This window comes from Camarhynchus parvulus, chromosome 1A (genome assembly GCF_901933205.1).
Source record: "Camarhynchus parvulus chromosome 1A, STF_HiC, whole genome shotgun sequence".
In the NCBI taxonomy this organism is placed as follows: Eukaryota; Metazoa; Chordata; class Aves; order Passeriformes; family Thraupidae; genus Camarhynchus; species Camarhynchus parvulus.
The window spans coordinates 11,620,015-11,636,666 of record NC_044586.1 but is presented as its reverse complement, the minus strand read 5'-3'; the positions used below and the strand labels follow the sequence as shown (position 1 = coordinate 11,636,666).

The window sequence follows — 16,652 nt, the reverse complement described above, 5'->3', positions numbered from 1 at the left end:
AACAAAGTTGACTTGATGATGATCATTATTGCCATACACCTAACTCCAACAGCTCAATGTATTTTCTTATCTGAACACAGAAAACAGCACCACTGAGCTCCACAGAGCTGAACTTCTTTGGCAAAATATATTTCTCAGAATTTACTCACAGGAAGAACCAGAAAGAGTAAAGAAACATTTATAATATCATTGGAAGTAGTGTTACTGTATGGGAAGGAAATCTGATGCTGTGCATCAATATTTTTAAGACTCGATTAAAGAATAACATCAGTTCTGAGACAGATTTAAGAAGAGACAACATATGCATTATCCTTCTCAACTTTTAATTTTTCAAAGTAGTTACAGAAATTTCATTACAAAAAATCACCTAACTTCTTACTGAGGGGTTGATGAATTTAAAACTCTATTTTCCTGTGATGTCTGTACAACACCCTGAAAGTACAAGCACCACAACAAACTGGTAAAGATATTTTTGGTTTGGTTTGGTACAAAATTCAGGTAGTACAACAATAATCAACTCATCTGTTTGAAAAGCTTATCTGGAGAGTTGATGTTTTGCTCAGTCAAAGGTGTGTGTATCATCAATAGAAATACGATTTTTATGGACTGGATCTGTTAAGGAAAAATTTTTAAAACCAGACTTTTACCCCTACTGTTCTGCAGGCTATGAAGAAAGAGCTATGAAAAAACATCATCAGGAAAAAGCTTTTGTTGTATCAGTTGGTAAATAGGCAAAATGACATACCAGTCTCTGAAGTAAGTGCAAAATGAAAGGGTTTCTCCATTCCAGGTTATTTAACAGGTTTTATTTACTTTTCAGAGGAAATAAAGTAAAATGCACAAAGAGGAAGAAACTATAATGTGTTCAGTATTGTACTGCTCATTTCTTCTTGAAAATTGAATCTAAGGGAGTAAAGAGAGGCCTAAAGCCAGGAAGAAAAATATACAGCAAGATACTGCCAAGTTACATTTGAAAGCTATGGACCAAGCACTCTCTGGTTATGTCCCTCACTGGGAGATGATTTCCTTCTCAGACACTGTTTTAGTCTTAAATTATTCACTTTCTGGAGGCATGGGAATTTGCAGCCAGGTACTAGCCTTAGTTCTATGTATAAATCATTTTTTTCAGTATTATCTATAAGTTTCTTAAAATAAATATTAAAAAGACACGCTTGGGTCAGAGACACAGCATTTTAACTTGCTAACACCTATGGAAAAGTTTCCCAATAGATCCAATTTAATGGAAAGGAGCTTTTAGGAAAGGAGGAAGCATTTGCATTTCTCTAAAGGTAACAATGCTCAAGGCAAGGAGAAAGTGTTCTAACAAGCCTACATTCAGCAACCCACTTTTCTGGTTTCCACAAAGAATGCTTTTTTTATCACTCATTTAACTGGTAGATCAGCATTCCCTCAGTTACGTTACTTTTTGGAAGCTTTTCAGGCAATAACTTTGGAAGAATTAATCACCTGATTACACTAAAGATTAAATGCTAGATAAAGGTGTGACAAAACAACACTTTGGTCATGATGAAATCCAGTATTACACACTGCAAGAAATTACTAAAAACAGCAGCTATTAAGAACAAACAGATCCTGCTTTTCAAAAAAACCATCACCACACCTCGTGAATAAAGCAACAATCTATATTTTTCTGGTTTTCCATATCCTGTAGTAAGACCTGCAAACCTTAATTAACACCCAGGAAAAGACATACATTACTTGACTTTTCTCAGGACTGCCCTCCACCAAACTGTACTTGTTATGTCCTACTCTATAACACTCCTTTAAGAAGTTCAATAAAATACAAAGATTACTGACTTCAGTTATTCAGGTATCTCCTCTCTAAAGCAATAGAAATATTACTCATTTCCAATGAGAGAAGCTGCTGGGAGTCATGAAAGGCCACCACCATAGAGGATTTCCAGCAGCATGGCAATGAGAACTTCCCAAACACTAACTGTTGTACCATTTTTCCATCCTTGACACCAACTAGACTGTAAGCACTTTTGAGGGAAAGCTCTTCCTCTCTAGTGCTTCTACGAAGCCAAGCCCAGTGAAGCAGGCCACACTGCTGGGAGCTAGGGGTAAGAGATTCCTATCTGAAGTAGAGAGCAAAAGGCTAACAAAACAATGTTATTTATCAAGCAATGGATCTGTATTAATTATTCCTGTGTTCTGTATCAATGCTGTCTGCTCAGAATTTGAACAATGTTCAGTTTCCTATCTTGGAACAAATGAAAAAAAGGAACCCATAAGCATTTACTACTTGGCCACTGGTATGTTCTCTCTGCTTTTCCATTTCTGAACTACCATTACAGGTCTTCACTGCAAGGCCAATTTAATAATTCACAAGACCAGGCCCAGTTCTCTGATAAGTGCTGCTTCTCTTGCAATTTGATCAGAGAACACCACGGTGTGGTATCGTCACATCAAACGCACCATATGTGCTGAATCACTAGAGGCAACAATAAACAGCAAAAGCATGATGAGAACATTTCCTTCCCATCAAATTATACACATTCTCTGTAGAATATACAGATCAGCCTGTTATAAAAATACAGAACTTCCCATTTAATGGAAAATTTATCTTTGGTATTTTCTGACTCTCTTATTTATTGCAGTGATCACAGTACAAAGGGTATTACTTGTTCCTCCCTAAGTGAACAGCACAGCAGTCAAAAGCGCTTTCTGTTAAAAACTGGGAAGCTTTCTGGATGCCAACACGCCAGAGGTAAAATTAAAGCTTGTAAGAACCACAGAGTAGCAGCTATTTTGAAATGGCTGTGTTAATATACAATACCAGTACAGCAAGCATTATGATAAATGATCCTAATTAACAGGTGACAATCACAGAAGTCAAAAGAGAAGAGAGAGTTGTACAAAACTATTTGTGTGCACAGAGTTCAATGCCAGCATTCAGAAAGCAGCATGCCAAGACTGATACTCTCTTGTCCAAATATTCAACCTGTAAAGAAATCCTTCATCTGGATAAAATCCTTTTCTGCAAGACTATTTCCCTCTGGGAAATCCCAAACCCATCTTCAATCCTACCTCAACATCCATCTCATTACAAATAAAATTACCTCTAAAAATAGACCTCTAATGGCACTTATTACAACACAGTACAGCCAGGATAAGAGGTTGTCATATTTTTTCTTTCCAAGCTACTTGATCCCATCTTCCCAGATGTAACACCACAATCTGAACATAAGCTAGACAATTTGCCTGAATTTTGGAGAGAAGAGACATTTCAAACTCAATTGGTAAATCATAATTTCTGTTCTTATCAAATCCCTGTTCTTACCAAACAAGGCCACATCTCTCTCAGAAGAACAAGATGAGATTATAACATTAATGCCTTACATATTGATTGTTTTCCCAAAAAAAAAAAATCTAAGTGGGCATCATAAATAATTTAGCCCAACACCCCTATGAATTTTAAATTTAAAATCCAAATCCCCAAATGAAATGCAACCTAAAACAAAAAGGCTCTGCCTTGACTCAGAATACTCCAATTACAAAACCTCCTTTTACACCTGTAAAGTAGCAAAGAAGAGTAAAATAGTATTTTACCCTACAACTCAGAATCCAAACATTCTGAGTTCTAGAAATACAAACTATACACTGCACAGTACAAGCAATGTAAAACTGCATTTAAAGATATCAAATGTGCCATTTCTAAAAGTTGCACAGAGATTGAATCCTCCATCCTTCAAGGTTTTCAAAACCAAGCAGATAATTCCAAAGAAACCTGGTCTGGACCTCAGAGTCGGCCCTATTTTGAGGAGGCTGGGCCAGAGGTCTCCTGAAATAATTTCTAGCCTGAATTGTCCCTACAATTTTTCACATGGTTTGCATGCTAATTGTTATGAACCCTGCTTGTGTTCTCTGCTTGTGACAGTAATGAAGATTGGAGCTTAAACCTTTCAAACAGCACAATACAAGTAACTGTCCTTCAGAAATCAAAGGCCATAAATATTACAGGAAAATAAAGACTGTAAAGAACACCTGATACCTTGACTTATTATTGGTAGAGACAAATTAAAAAAATTTGAACACAATGAGAATTAATATTTATAGTCCCAAGTTTATCATGCCAACAAAAGTCTGTGCAGTTATTAGTGTCCACATAAAAAACACTAAGATTTATCTTACAATCAGAAGGTGGACATGCCCCTGCTGCTCCTAATCAGGAGCATCAGTTGGTATAAAATGAGCATTGAAACTCCCAAGGGACAACTGAGATCACTTTCTTGATCTGCTGAAGGATAAAATAGAAGCAGTACAGAAGACAAGCTTCAAAGTGGAAACTACAGAACATTTAAAGTGCCCTGCTTGATGCACTTGAAGTCTCTCAGTGCAGCCCAGTAGGGTGGCATGTGTAAGCTACAGAACTTGTCAGTTCAATTCTGTTTGCATCTACTACAAGTTCGTTTTCATTTCTCCAGAACTAGGTATTTCCTACCCTCCTTCTAAAAACTCTCATACTCATCACCCCCTCAATGAAATACCTTATATAAACAGCAAAAGGGGAGGGGATAAAAAGCACACATAAGAAAATCATGTTCTCTACACTCCAGACAATTATCTTTACAACTGAAATACCTGTTTTTCTCAAAAGAAATTCCCAAGAACAGGAAAGCTTCAAACATTAAAGGTATTTTGAATATCCAAAAGATTTTGACTTCGTGACATTTGCTAGATGGAAAAAACAGATGTGACAACAGCTGTGTTTTCTTCCAAACAAATTTTAAAAAGCATACTAGAGTTTTAAGATTACAGCAACTGATTTTTCATTGCAAAGGACAGGAAAGACTTGAATAAAAAGGCAAAACACATTCTTGGATCACACTTACCATTTTCATCTCCAGCTCCTTTCCGACCATCCTCTGGGGAAACGTGCACCAGCTGCAGAATAAGGGGTCTCCGGGTGACAACTCCAGTACCTCGTGGGAGCAGATCCCTCCCCACAAGACTTTCCAACACAGAACTTTTTCCACTGCTCTGAAAAGTGAAAACAGCTACATTACTTTCTGAAACATAAAAATGCTGTGATGTTTTAGTTTGCTTTCATCTGTCTTGTCCTCTGCTACAGAGCCTGAAGGAGCCTGTGACAGACTCCCTGCAGACAGAGCAGTGCCACTGCACAGGCACTGAGGGACACAGGTCTGTCTTGGGATACTCAGAACAGATTTCTATCTACATGGTTTGTCCCATGGTTTTTATCTCTTAAGGTCAAACTAAACTCATAATAGGTTTCAGAAAAATTAATCTCCTATTTAACATTTTCTACCACAATTATCAAACTCTCCAGAAACATTTCTGGAAAAAAATGCTTTTCTTTACAATGGTCAGAAAGAAATTTGATGTCTTGTACTATGTCATTTTCTAACATCTTGAAGTAAAACTGCTGTGTAAACTGAGGAATTTAATCTTCAGTCAGTATCTGTTAGAATTAACAAGGGCAGGCTGTATTGATGCCAGCAGCAGCCATTACATGTACACATACATATATTAACAATGTATACTTGACTACATAGTCTGCTACAATGTTATACTCCTTTCAGTTTGAGGTTTGGTTGGATGGAGGGGTTTGTTTGGGTTTTTTTGGTTGGTTGGTTTTTGAGTTTGTTTATTTTGTTGGTTTTTTGGCTGTTTGTTGTTGTTGTTGTTGTTGTTGTTGTTGTTGTTTTGTATAATGTATTGTATCAGCTTGGTAAGTAGACACTGTTTTGTACCCTAAACATAGAAACAAACAATGTTTCGTGGCACCCCACACGCTCTCTCTCTGTATATATTTAAGTATTTACATAACAACAAACTGTAAAAAGTTGTGAAATACTTAAAGGGTGCGTAATTACATATATTCTTTGAGAGTCTACATTTAAAATGTTCTCCTGCAGAACTCCTGTGTAAGATTCACAACTGGTCCAACAGCAGCTGTGAAAATCTGGGTCTTAAAAGTGATTCCAGATAAATACCACGTTAAAACTAACAATAAAAAATAGACACAGATATGCCAACCTAATACTCAATCTGATTGAGAAGATTTTGTCTTTTTAATAACACTGTATTGAACTCTTGCAATTTTCTACAGCTCTTAAGTCTACACAGTGATGCCATGAGAAAACCTGCTCTGACAGTCATTGCCACCATCTAGGAACTATTTCTGTATTAATGCAACTATCAAACAATTCTCTTGTTAAAAAACAAACAAACAAGAAAACAAAACCAAAAAAGGAAACTAACAGATGCTTCTGACGGCTGGAATGTGCATTATGTAACTGCTACAGAACCTCCACTCAGCCTACCAGTTCTGAAGCAACAGTTCTGAGACTTCAAGCAAATTATGAGTATATAACCTAGCATAGCATGATATAAAACACCTGATGAATATCCTTAAATCTCACAAATTTAGTGACATTAGGTGGCTTTTCTAAAACTGAAAAATACATCAGAGGTCAAGCAACACGTTACTATCAGACAGTACATTTCTATTAGCACAGTAAAACAAGACATGAATATATTATATGAGAGTTTTTAAACCTATTGAAATAGCGCTTGTATGCAAAATGACAAAATAAGTATTAAAATACAAGGCCAAACCCCTAGAAAGTTTGAACAGCAACAAGTGAAAGCTGCCTTTTATTGTATCACTTTATTGTATACGCTTTATTGTATCTCTTTATTGTATATGCTTAAAAAAAAAAAAAAAGATGTTTCATCAAAAATATCATTTGTCTCAATAGGCAAATAAAACACCAATGCAGATTATGTGTATTATTCAAAGTAAATCTAAATCACATTTGACAGCAGTGAGATCAACAGTTTAGAAATACTCGGGAAAAGAGCAGGGTCAAGCAGAAATACAGCCTTATTAAGATTTGGTTTTCCTTCAACAGACTCCCCTAGAAAGTTATTAATAATTTTCTTCAACTGTCCTCCAAATCAGCTTTGGGAACCTTCACTGCAAGCACCTTATAACACACTGCTGAGCACTGAACTCTTACCAAATAACTTAAGAACAACCTGACCAAAGCATGAACTAGGTCTGCAAGCCTCCATGAGAGAGTTCCTGTTCTGGCCCACTTCTGAAGAACTACTGATATTATAGACTGTGCAAGAACAAACTTCACAGAAACAAATAACAAAACACTTCTCAACACACTCACTTAAAACAAGTGAAATGCCTAACCAAAAAAAATGAGAGATGATAAAGGTTCATCTTCTGCATTGGAAAAAAAAAAAACAAAACAAAAAACAAAGACCAGTGCTTCATTTATTAAAAATATTTCAAATACTAAGAGGCATCTGGATGTAGCACTTGGGGATATGGCTTAGGGGTGATTATTCTGAGTTGATGGTTGGACTAGATGATCTTGAAGGTCTCTTCCAATCTTGATGATTCTGTGGTCTCTTGAGCAAGATTTTCTTAGGCATGGGAAAAATGATGACTCAGTCTCACAAGGCTGGAGATCAGACTTAGATGAAGTGGCTTCTCATGAACATATAATCCAAGCACATAAGGGACAGTAACAAATAGCAGGAATCCTTATCAACAACCTCACCATGAAAGGAAACCAAAATCCATGGGACAAGCTGCTGTACATTGCTGCTCTTTAGCCTTTCCAAAGGAGGGGGAATGCAGGAAGCTAAAATGAGTACACCAAGCTACGCATAGAAGCAAACCGCTGTGTCTTACACCACTGCCAGTTACCTCTGGATGGGGAAGGAACAATCTAGATCCTCTGCAAACACTAAATGAAACATTACAGCGCTCCATGCATCAGGAAATTCTTTCAAATTGCATTACACTCCCAACTAAAGCAATCTGCTGTTGGAATACAATTATCTAATGACGCACTTCTTAATCTGAACTCCTCAGCATCCATTACCAAGAATTGTCTGGGAACACGGCGCAGTAAGCAGTAAACACAAAGCTGATCCTGTCCTGCCAGTGAGGGGGAAGCAAGGGATATGGGTCTGTTAAGAATACAAAGTCAGTTCAGCCAGTCCTTCATAGAATAGATGTAGACAGACACTAACACTGATAACGAAAGGAATTTTAAGGAACCAGTCTGCAGAAGTACCACACTTGTTCTGTCATCTCATTAAAATGCTTGTCGCAATTTTAAGCGTGAACTGAAATCCATAAATTCATTTCATGATGGGTCAAAAAAAGCATTAACAAACTCTAGATTTTCACAGGTGATCGTGCACATTTTCCTTCTGGACCCTAATATCTGATGCTAATTTGAAATATCTACTAGCTGTGATATTTAGAGGAACTTAACAGAGGTTGCTCAGAAAAAAAGCAGGGGGGGCAAATACAGGAACACGTTGTGTCACTCCTCTAACCTTTGTGTCAAACTACCATGGCTGAGTGTATTACACTCTGCCAACCACCATTAATTTCACAAACACCTGTGTCTGGTGGATGGTAAATCCATTTTCCCCTGAAGTACTAAAAGAAAAAGAGATGATGCACACAGGACTTCAGTATTTTACGTTCTATGTACTGTCAGTGTGTGTTGAAACCTTATCAGCACTCTGACTGCCTCTGTAACTCCTGTTACATACACCTCTGTATGTTCATCTTTGGTTTAGATTAATCTGAAGATGATGCTGCCAATCAAGGATGAAGGGCAGTCACTGGGAAACAACTGCGCACTTGTGCTCCCAATTAAAAAGCTGTGAGCTTTAAGAACTCTGATCCACTCCAAATAACCAGCACCTCTACTTTTAACAGTCCTCATAGGATTGCTTTGCTTCCCTATCCTTCATTTCTTCTTTACTTGTCCCTGCATGTTTCAACTGTGCACGCTTAAGTATCAAAAGGCATTTGCTCCCATCCATTACACTAATTCTTAAGAGAAAATGCGGGTTACAATCTGCTGCATTACAAACCACAGTTTTAGGAATTCAGAACACAGCACACAGCAAGTGCATGATTTTATAATTGACCGGCTTCATTAACAGCCAGAGACGTTACTTCCAAAAACACTTTAGGGTTGTTGACAAGTCAGATGGAAGAGATTCCATCTCGAAAATGCTGAAGTAACACTCTGAACAACCATTCAAATTCACCCCATCCCATTTACTCCACTGGCTTTCTTATTCTATTTCCAAATCCTCGTTAGCGTTGCTATTTTAGGAGTCTTGTTCCCTACACCAAACAGAATGCAAAGATGTTTTCTCCATATCAAAAAAAGAACCCTGACCCAATCCTCTTGCAGCATTGATTATTCTCAATTTTTAACCCTGCCTAAAGGGACAAAGGCCTAGAAGACCCTAGAAGGGCAAGGAAAGGATCCAGCATCTCAGCCTTGTCCATATTCACTGTTCCTGGATCACCTGTCACAGACAGCAGCAAGCCTTTTTTTCCCTATTTCTCTTTTTCCTTAACTCCTGATCCAGTGCTAAAGTTCCTGCTGCCTTTGATGCTCTTACCACTAACAGTGGCTTTCTCAATACCATCTCTGCCTATGCAGGCAGGATTTTTATACCCCTGAGCGAGCTTGCCCTTGTTTCCACCTCCTGCACGAGTGTGCTGTGCTGAGGCTGAGTCATGAGTTCCCTCAATTCTGCTCTCCTTAGACCTCCAGTCATTCTCCCAAGCAAGTGGATGGACTATTGCTTTGTGCTCCATGGGGCTGTCCTTAAAGGAATGCCAGGTCCCTTGTGATTCACTGTCCTTTAGCTCACAGGGTCTCACCAATTAGCTCAGTAAATAAGCAAAGTCTGCTCTTACCCTTATGAAGTCCATGAAGCAAGAAGGCAAATTAACACAAGGCTCACCTGGAGTCCCACTGATGCACAAGAACCATCAAATTTCTCACAGTCACATGTTTGGATTGGTGACTGTTGTATATTTCAAGTATTATTAAAATGACAGTGGACTTGAATCAGCTGCAACAAACTTCATGTCATCTTACAGGAATCTCCTGCCTTCCTTGGTCTATCTTTAGACTTTATGAAGTATTTGTGGAGCCAACACACAATACATCTGTGAGGAAAAAAACTTGTTAAGGAAACACGTTCAATAAACTACTGGGAAACTTCCAAACCAAAAATTAGTTGAAAGGAGTGTAAAATTTAGCTCATTGCTTTTGAACAGGGCAAACTGATAAGTTTTTTTTACTATTTCATGCAATAGGGAAAATAATGCAAAGAACTCCTGCAACAGAACACAGACTTTTTGTAGCAGAGCACAAGAAAATAGAGGTAGTGATGTCAGAATTCCCAATGACTTTTGGAGTGGCACAATACAAACATTCAGGAATGACAGTAAGGAGCTGTGAAGAAAGAGAAACTTCTCAATGAGACATACTAACCCCTGAAGAGTTCTATTAAGGAAAGAAATGCATCTGCCTTTGACATCTGAGATGAAATGGTGGCAATTCTGCAGTTTCTGTCATACAAGTAGTACAAAAGTCCTGCTAGTAAATCCTGCTCTTGGCAATCTGTACATATGTAATTTCCTAAATTTTCATTCTATCATTGGGAAATAAAAGATGATAATGCACTTGTGCTGGGATCTCATCCACAGGAATATTACCCACACTGGTGCTTTAAAAAGTTATTTTCAGTAGCCATTCTAGAAGAGTTCAGCCTGCTATAACTGAAGAACAGCAGTATTTCTTTTTCTCTCCTTATTTTGCAAATACAAATTATTCTGGAATAAAAGGTGAGTACACATGCAGTTTCAGAGCAGGTCCACAAAGGAATTGCTTTAGTTGGAACAGATAACAACATTTTCCTATTCAAATTAGGAATGCCCCAAGCTAGGCTGGCTCTAAACAGCTAACAAATTTAAAAATTTAATTACTAATCAAAAAAGAATGCTAAAGCTATAAGCAGGCCAAATGGATTATTTTAAGACATTGTTTGAAACAAAATAACACTTCTAAAAGATGCAGAACAGACAACAGGCTGATCCCAACTTGAGAAAGCAGTAAAACCAGCATAATGCACTGCTCATTGTTGCAAAATACATGCAAGATCTTGTCCAGACTACAAGACTCTTGTTCCTGCAGGGCATTCCCCATTTACTTGAATAAAGAGCTCTCCTGAATAAGTCAGGGAGAGACTCAAAGTCACAGGAACTACCTCCAGATAAACCAGCTTATGTACCACCAGTAAAGAACTGGCACAGCTCAGCCCAAACTCCTCAGAAATCCTGCATTTACACCATATAACTGCAGACAAGTGCCAAACAGCAAATACAGCAATGATTAGCAGATGTTTTCTTCCTCAGTACATCAATTCCCAAAGCCCTCCAATAATTCACTTAAGAAAAAAAATGCCTCATCTAAGTAGAAACAAGTTACAGGCTCTCAGTTACACCATGGGACTGTGGTATTTGAAGATTTACATTTGCAAGCCAGATATCCTGACCTCACACAGTACTGTGGGTACTGCTATATTCATGACTTGCAGTAAAGTAAATCAAAACAAAACCAACTTGCATATTCAAATTTTAAAAGTTCTAAACAACAGTATTATTAAAACAAATCCAAACCCCAAATCTCTAAGTTAGTCAACCTTCTGGCTACTACACAAACAAATATTTTCCAATAACTACACAGGCATTTTCTCTCCAGATTGTGAAAATCAAATGCCTGTGCTGTTTTAATACTCTTCCCCTCCATCTTCCTGATAATATGTTTTCTTTGCACTGTGCCACCTGGACAACATACAAGATTCACCTGGTCTAATTAAAACACCAGTTTTCCAAGGAAAACAACTGCCAATCACAAGATGAACAGAACAGGGCCCTTGCAGTAAAGCATCAAAACAAAACAAAGCACACAAACCAAAAAAGAAAACAGAAGCACAAGACTTCTTTATCCACATCCTTCTACAACTGTGAATTCTGTGCAGACTCTCCACTCTTCCAAAATAACCAGGCATTTGCAAACAATGAAATTAATATATTCTAAATGGTGTTTAATAATGTTCTCATATTAAGAATCATAAAATGCTGAAGTGCAGGATGAAGTTATTAGACCTGTAATTTTAATTCACACGAAGTCTGCAGCCAGAATCAGTGAAAATGCCATCCTTTCAATCACAGAAACGTTCAGCACCCAAAAAGTTCAGCTATTAAGAAACACAGGGAGCCCATCAGAGAAAAGAAGCAGCACAACACTAAATGTTGTTTGCACTATATCATATCAGCAGCAACATTTCTTTTATGTCTGGTAAATGCAAATAGCTAATTAATGTCAGCCTCACTTTGCTGCTTGTCTGAAACAAACAAAACAGTCAGGGCATGACTTGACAGGAGCAAAGGATGGCAAAAAAAGGAAAACAGTTACGCCCAAAACCAGAGACTGTAAATGTCAAATATGAAAACAAAGAAAAAAAAAAACCAAATGAAACCAGGAAGTTTGCAAAACATTTGGGAGAAAAAACAAACTGTCCCCAGCCAGCATGGAAGCAATGCTCTGGTTACATCCTCCATTCAAACGTAGATACAAATGGGGTTTTGCATCTGCTTGAATTGCCAGAAAGATCCTTGGACAAAACAACAACAAAAAATCAAAACAAACAAACCCCATAAAAATCAAACCACCCAGTAAGAGAGGAGGGAGGAAGACATCGCTGTGCTTGGCATGGGGTTTTCCTTGTTTCTTGGTACAAACTGGAATTTCCTTCACCTCAAACTGGCTTTTTGCCAACACTGAATGAGGCTACACTGAATTTAGGCAACACTCAATGAGCTTAGTGGCTTGAATTTCTGTTCCCCTGCCAGGGAGAGTCACAGAAGCTCTGCAGAACACCTGAAGTTCCAGACAAAGGTGCCAGTCTCTCTCAGACAGGATGCTTTGATAGCATCTGCTGGATTCATCTCCTCATCCCACTAGCCAGGACTGTACATCACCTTCCCATTGCTGTCAAATTCTTAACAGCCAAATTAGCATTCTTCCAACTATTTATCTTACCAAAACATAAATTTATACATATCCACATGCTCAGGCTGTGACCCCAGATGAAGAAACCTTCCGCCTTGCAATAAAAAGTGGTTTAGCACTAGCATCAAGCATACTTACACCAAACAGTAAAAACAAAAGGAATAACTGTAATGCTCACCTGTGAGCCAATCCCAGGGGAACATCCAAGAGAATGGATTTATTAATTAATAAATACTGTAAACTACACCTCCCCATTTAGTCTCAAAATGGCATTGGCAGAAGACTGAGCAAAAAGTACTCCATAAATGTACACATGACAGGCCACCCCAAAATCTCATGTGTCAATTCCATCAGTTGCTACATCAATTTCACTACAATGTCTCTATTTCAGTTAACACTACCAAGTGCAAATGAGGCCCACAAGGTGTTTTATAATGTCAGTATTAGAAGAATTTTGCTACAAAGCTGGCACTAAAGTTTGTATAAAACTAGGCTGATGACTGCTAAAAACCCCAAACATATTCCAGGAATTAGTGGCACAAAAAATAAAGACAATTCATTTTTACCTACTTCTAGGCAAGTATCTTGTTGTCTGGCTGGCTTTCTTAAATTTATTCTGAATCTTATGATCACTTTGGTAGTGTAGGCACTTAATTTTTGTGATACAACCTATCCACACAAAAGGCCATAATTAACCAAATTACTTTTCTTCCCCTTGCTTCCTTTACTGTAGTTTTAATATGTTTAGTTGAGGCACTTCAATACCACCTTGTTATCCCTTAAAATATAGAGCATAAAGCATCTGTATAAACCAGAACACTAAGTATTACAACATTACTGAGCTCATATTTTTATACCTTATTCCTAACCTGGACACTTTTTTTTTTTGCAATTCAGTCATACAGTTCTAAAAATGGAACTGGAATACTGAATTGGGGAAAAAATAGAACACCTCTCTGAAAATGGCAGAAAAACCCTGAAACAGTGAAGAAAAATTGGCAGTCTGAAGGTGTCCTTTGAGTTCTACCAACACAGTCCCCAGTTTTCTTAAATGACCCTGTACTAGGATACAGAAATAACTGACACAATATTTATGGGGAGAATGAGAAGGAATTCTCATATGACTGCATGGCAGGAAAACCACACCAAGTGGCCTGCACAAAACCACCTGCAAGAAGCCATCTAGATGTGCATTTACTGAGAAACAATTCACAACTAGTACCAAAATGTATCTAGAAAGAAGAAAATTTAAAACATTTCAATTGGGCAGGGCACAAGGGAGGTAGGAAATGAATCCCCAACAACAGAGGTGGGGGAAAGGGAACACAGGAAACAGAATTTAGGCTTATAAACAGCTCCTAGTCCTAAATACTCTAGAAAAGAAAGAATTAACTTAATGCACAGAATGAGAAGCAGAGAAAGACAAGCACAAAAAAACAAAAGGGTAGAGAAGAGAGAGAAAAATAAACAGAAAACTACTCCAAAAAGCATTTTTCCTCTCCTTGCTGAATATGTGAAAAGGTCATTTAAAAAAAGCAAGTGGCAAATTGGAAGCAAAAAAGCATAACTCAATTAACAGAGAATTACAGAAACCTGAAATGGCAGAATTTGCTTCCTACAAGAAAAATGGAGGTGAAAAATTCAAGACTGCTCATTGTGAATATTATTCACAGACGAAAAAGCAAAGACAGCATATGCCAGTGGGCTACAGATACATCAGCTGTGTGAACAAACTTAAAGGCCACACAGCACTTCACAAAGAAACAAGACTGTCTAAAAGGCACATGTGAAAAAAAAAAGGGAAAAAAGCTACCAGCAGCAAAACTATGAGCTCTAATGCCATATCTGACACATCTCTAGAAATCTGGTCTCCAATAAATTAACTCAAAATTCATAGATTAATAATATTTTATTTAAACTAAAAGTAATTGCATAAAATAACCATCCATGGAGTTACAATGTCAGTAAAGGCAATCTTTTCTTCCAACAACCCTGACTAAAACAAACAAAAAAAACCCAAGATACAGGTTGTTAGATATTTTTGTGGAGTCCATAGAGGACTTTGTTTTGGCATGACAGGAAATTTCATGCTAATTCAAGGAGGCTCAAATATCATGGATACAGCACTGAATAGATATTGATACTGATGGGGAGACTACTGAAGGCAAACATGTCAATACTGTTTTAGTTCTCAGTACTTACTTAGGGGAAGTATTTACACCTAGGAAAAGAAAACTGGGACAGAGTTGTTTAAAAGTATTTTTTTAAAATGCCACTTCAATATATTTCATGAAGTGAAACTAGAAAAAATACTTTTTTAATCTTACATAGAGAAATGCCATTGCATTTACACATACAGCTGGTGTTTTAAGATATCAATAAAAATCCTGAGTACAGAGTACTTGGTATTGAAGCCTTTGGTGAGCAAGCTACTCTCAAGGAGCACAGCACATTCAATACATATTTAAATTCTACAGAAACAAAATGAGAGATCCATTAGCTTCAAGTCTTAGCTTCATCTTCTACTCCCTTGTGACCGCTGCAGCTCTGGTCAGGCATATTCAGCTGCCAAAAGTTCTGCTGAAGAGCAGCATCCCATCTGAAGAGATAGGAGAGGCTCTGAGCTATCTCTGAGCCCAGGAGCATTACCAGGCTCACACGCACGTGTTGCAACTGTTGCAGCCAACAGTCGCCGGCCTCGCCTCTCACCTCCACTCCCCGTCACCAGCTAAGACAAAGGGTCCAAACGGCACAAGAACTCGGGGGAAAGGAAAAGACAACCATCCACGCCCGCAAGATGCCGTCCCGCCAGCACATCCCTTCTGTTCGGCCCTCGCTGCACGGCCGTTGTCCAAAAAGGGAAGCCAGGAACCGGGTGGCGATGGCGGTCACGCTGACCCATCGGGGTGGCTGCTGCTCCCCGGCTCCCCGACACCACCCGCATCCCCTCGGTGCGGGCCGGAGCCACAGGGTCCGGGGGCACCGGCCCTGCCCGCAGCCCCGCGGAGCTCCCGGGCCGCTCCAAGCGCTCCGGAGCGGCGCCCAAGGACGGACGGACAGACGGGCGGCGCACGAGGCGCTCCCAGCGCAGCCGGGGCTGAGGCAGCGGAGCCGCCGAGGGCGTGCGGGGGGAACGCGGGCACCGAGGGCGCCCCGCCCGCCCTCGCCCCCCCCGTGCCCTTGGCGGAGACAGCTGCGGCTCCGCGGTGACGGAAGCGCGATGGACACCCCGAGCTCGCCCTCGGGGCGGAGAACGCCCTCGCCCCCGGCCCGGCCCGCCTCACCTGCGTGCCCACCACCACGATCTGCGGCAGCTGGATGATGTCGGCCCCCACCGTGTTGAACACGTCCTGCAGCTTGTTGATGACGGGGATCAGCGCCTCCATAGCGGCGGGCGAAGGGACGGGGCGGGCGAGGCCAGGGCGGTCGATGGACGCGACGGGCACCGGCGGCTCCCTCAGCCGCCCCCTGCGCCTGCCGCCATCGGCGCCGGCCCCCGCGCACGGCCCGGCCCCCGGCAGCCCCTGCGCGCCCGCGCGCGCACCGGCGCCGCCGCCGGGCACCATGGGAGTTGTAGGCCGTGGGGCTGTGGGGACCCTCCCGGGTCGCGCCCTGCTCGGACAGCGCCGCGGGAGCGGGCGCTGCGGTGTTGTTGTGTCACAAAAACTGCCGGGTTTTACTACACAGAATCACAGAATCAGCGAGGCTGCAAAAGACCTCTGGGATATTTGGGTC

The 16,652-nt window shown here is 39.9% G+C and overlaps 1 protein-coding gene across 2 annotated transcripts in view; it reads right to left on the bottom strand.

Annotated features, from left to right (window-relative positions):
- The window catches only part of DNM1L (dynamin 1 like), a 36,340-nt gene extending 19,924 nt beyond the window's left edge, over window positions 1–16,416 (bottom strand). For both annotated transcript variants that reach the window (XM_030959430.1, XM_030959431.1), the window contains exons 1-2: window positions 16,202–16,416; window positions 4,857–5,004 (exon numbers count right to left, since the gene is read on the bottom strand). In XM_030959430.1, the coding sequence (XP_030815290.1) occupies window positions 4,857–5,004; window positions 16,202–16,303 (250 nt within the window). In that variant the 5' untranslated portion in view covers window positions 16,304–16,416. The remainder of the gene's footprint in view (window positions 1–4,856; window positions 5,005–16,201) is intronic.
- Between the last annotated feature and the right edge of the window lie 236 nt (window positions 16,417–16,652).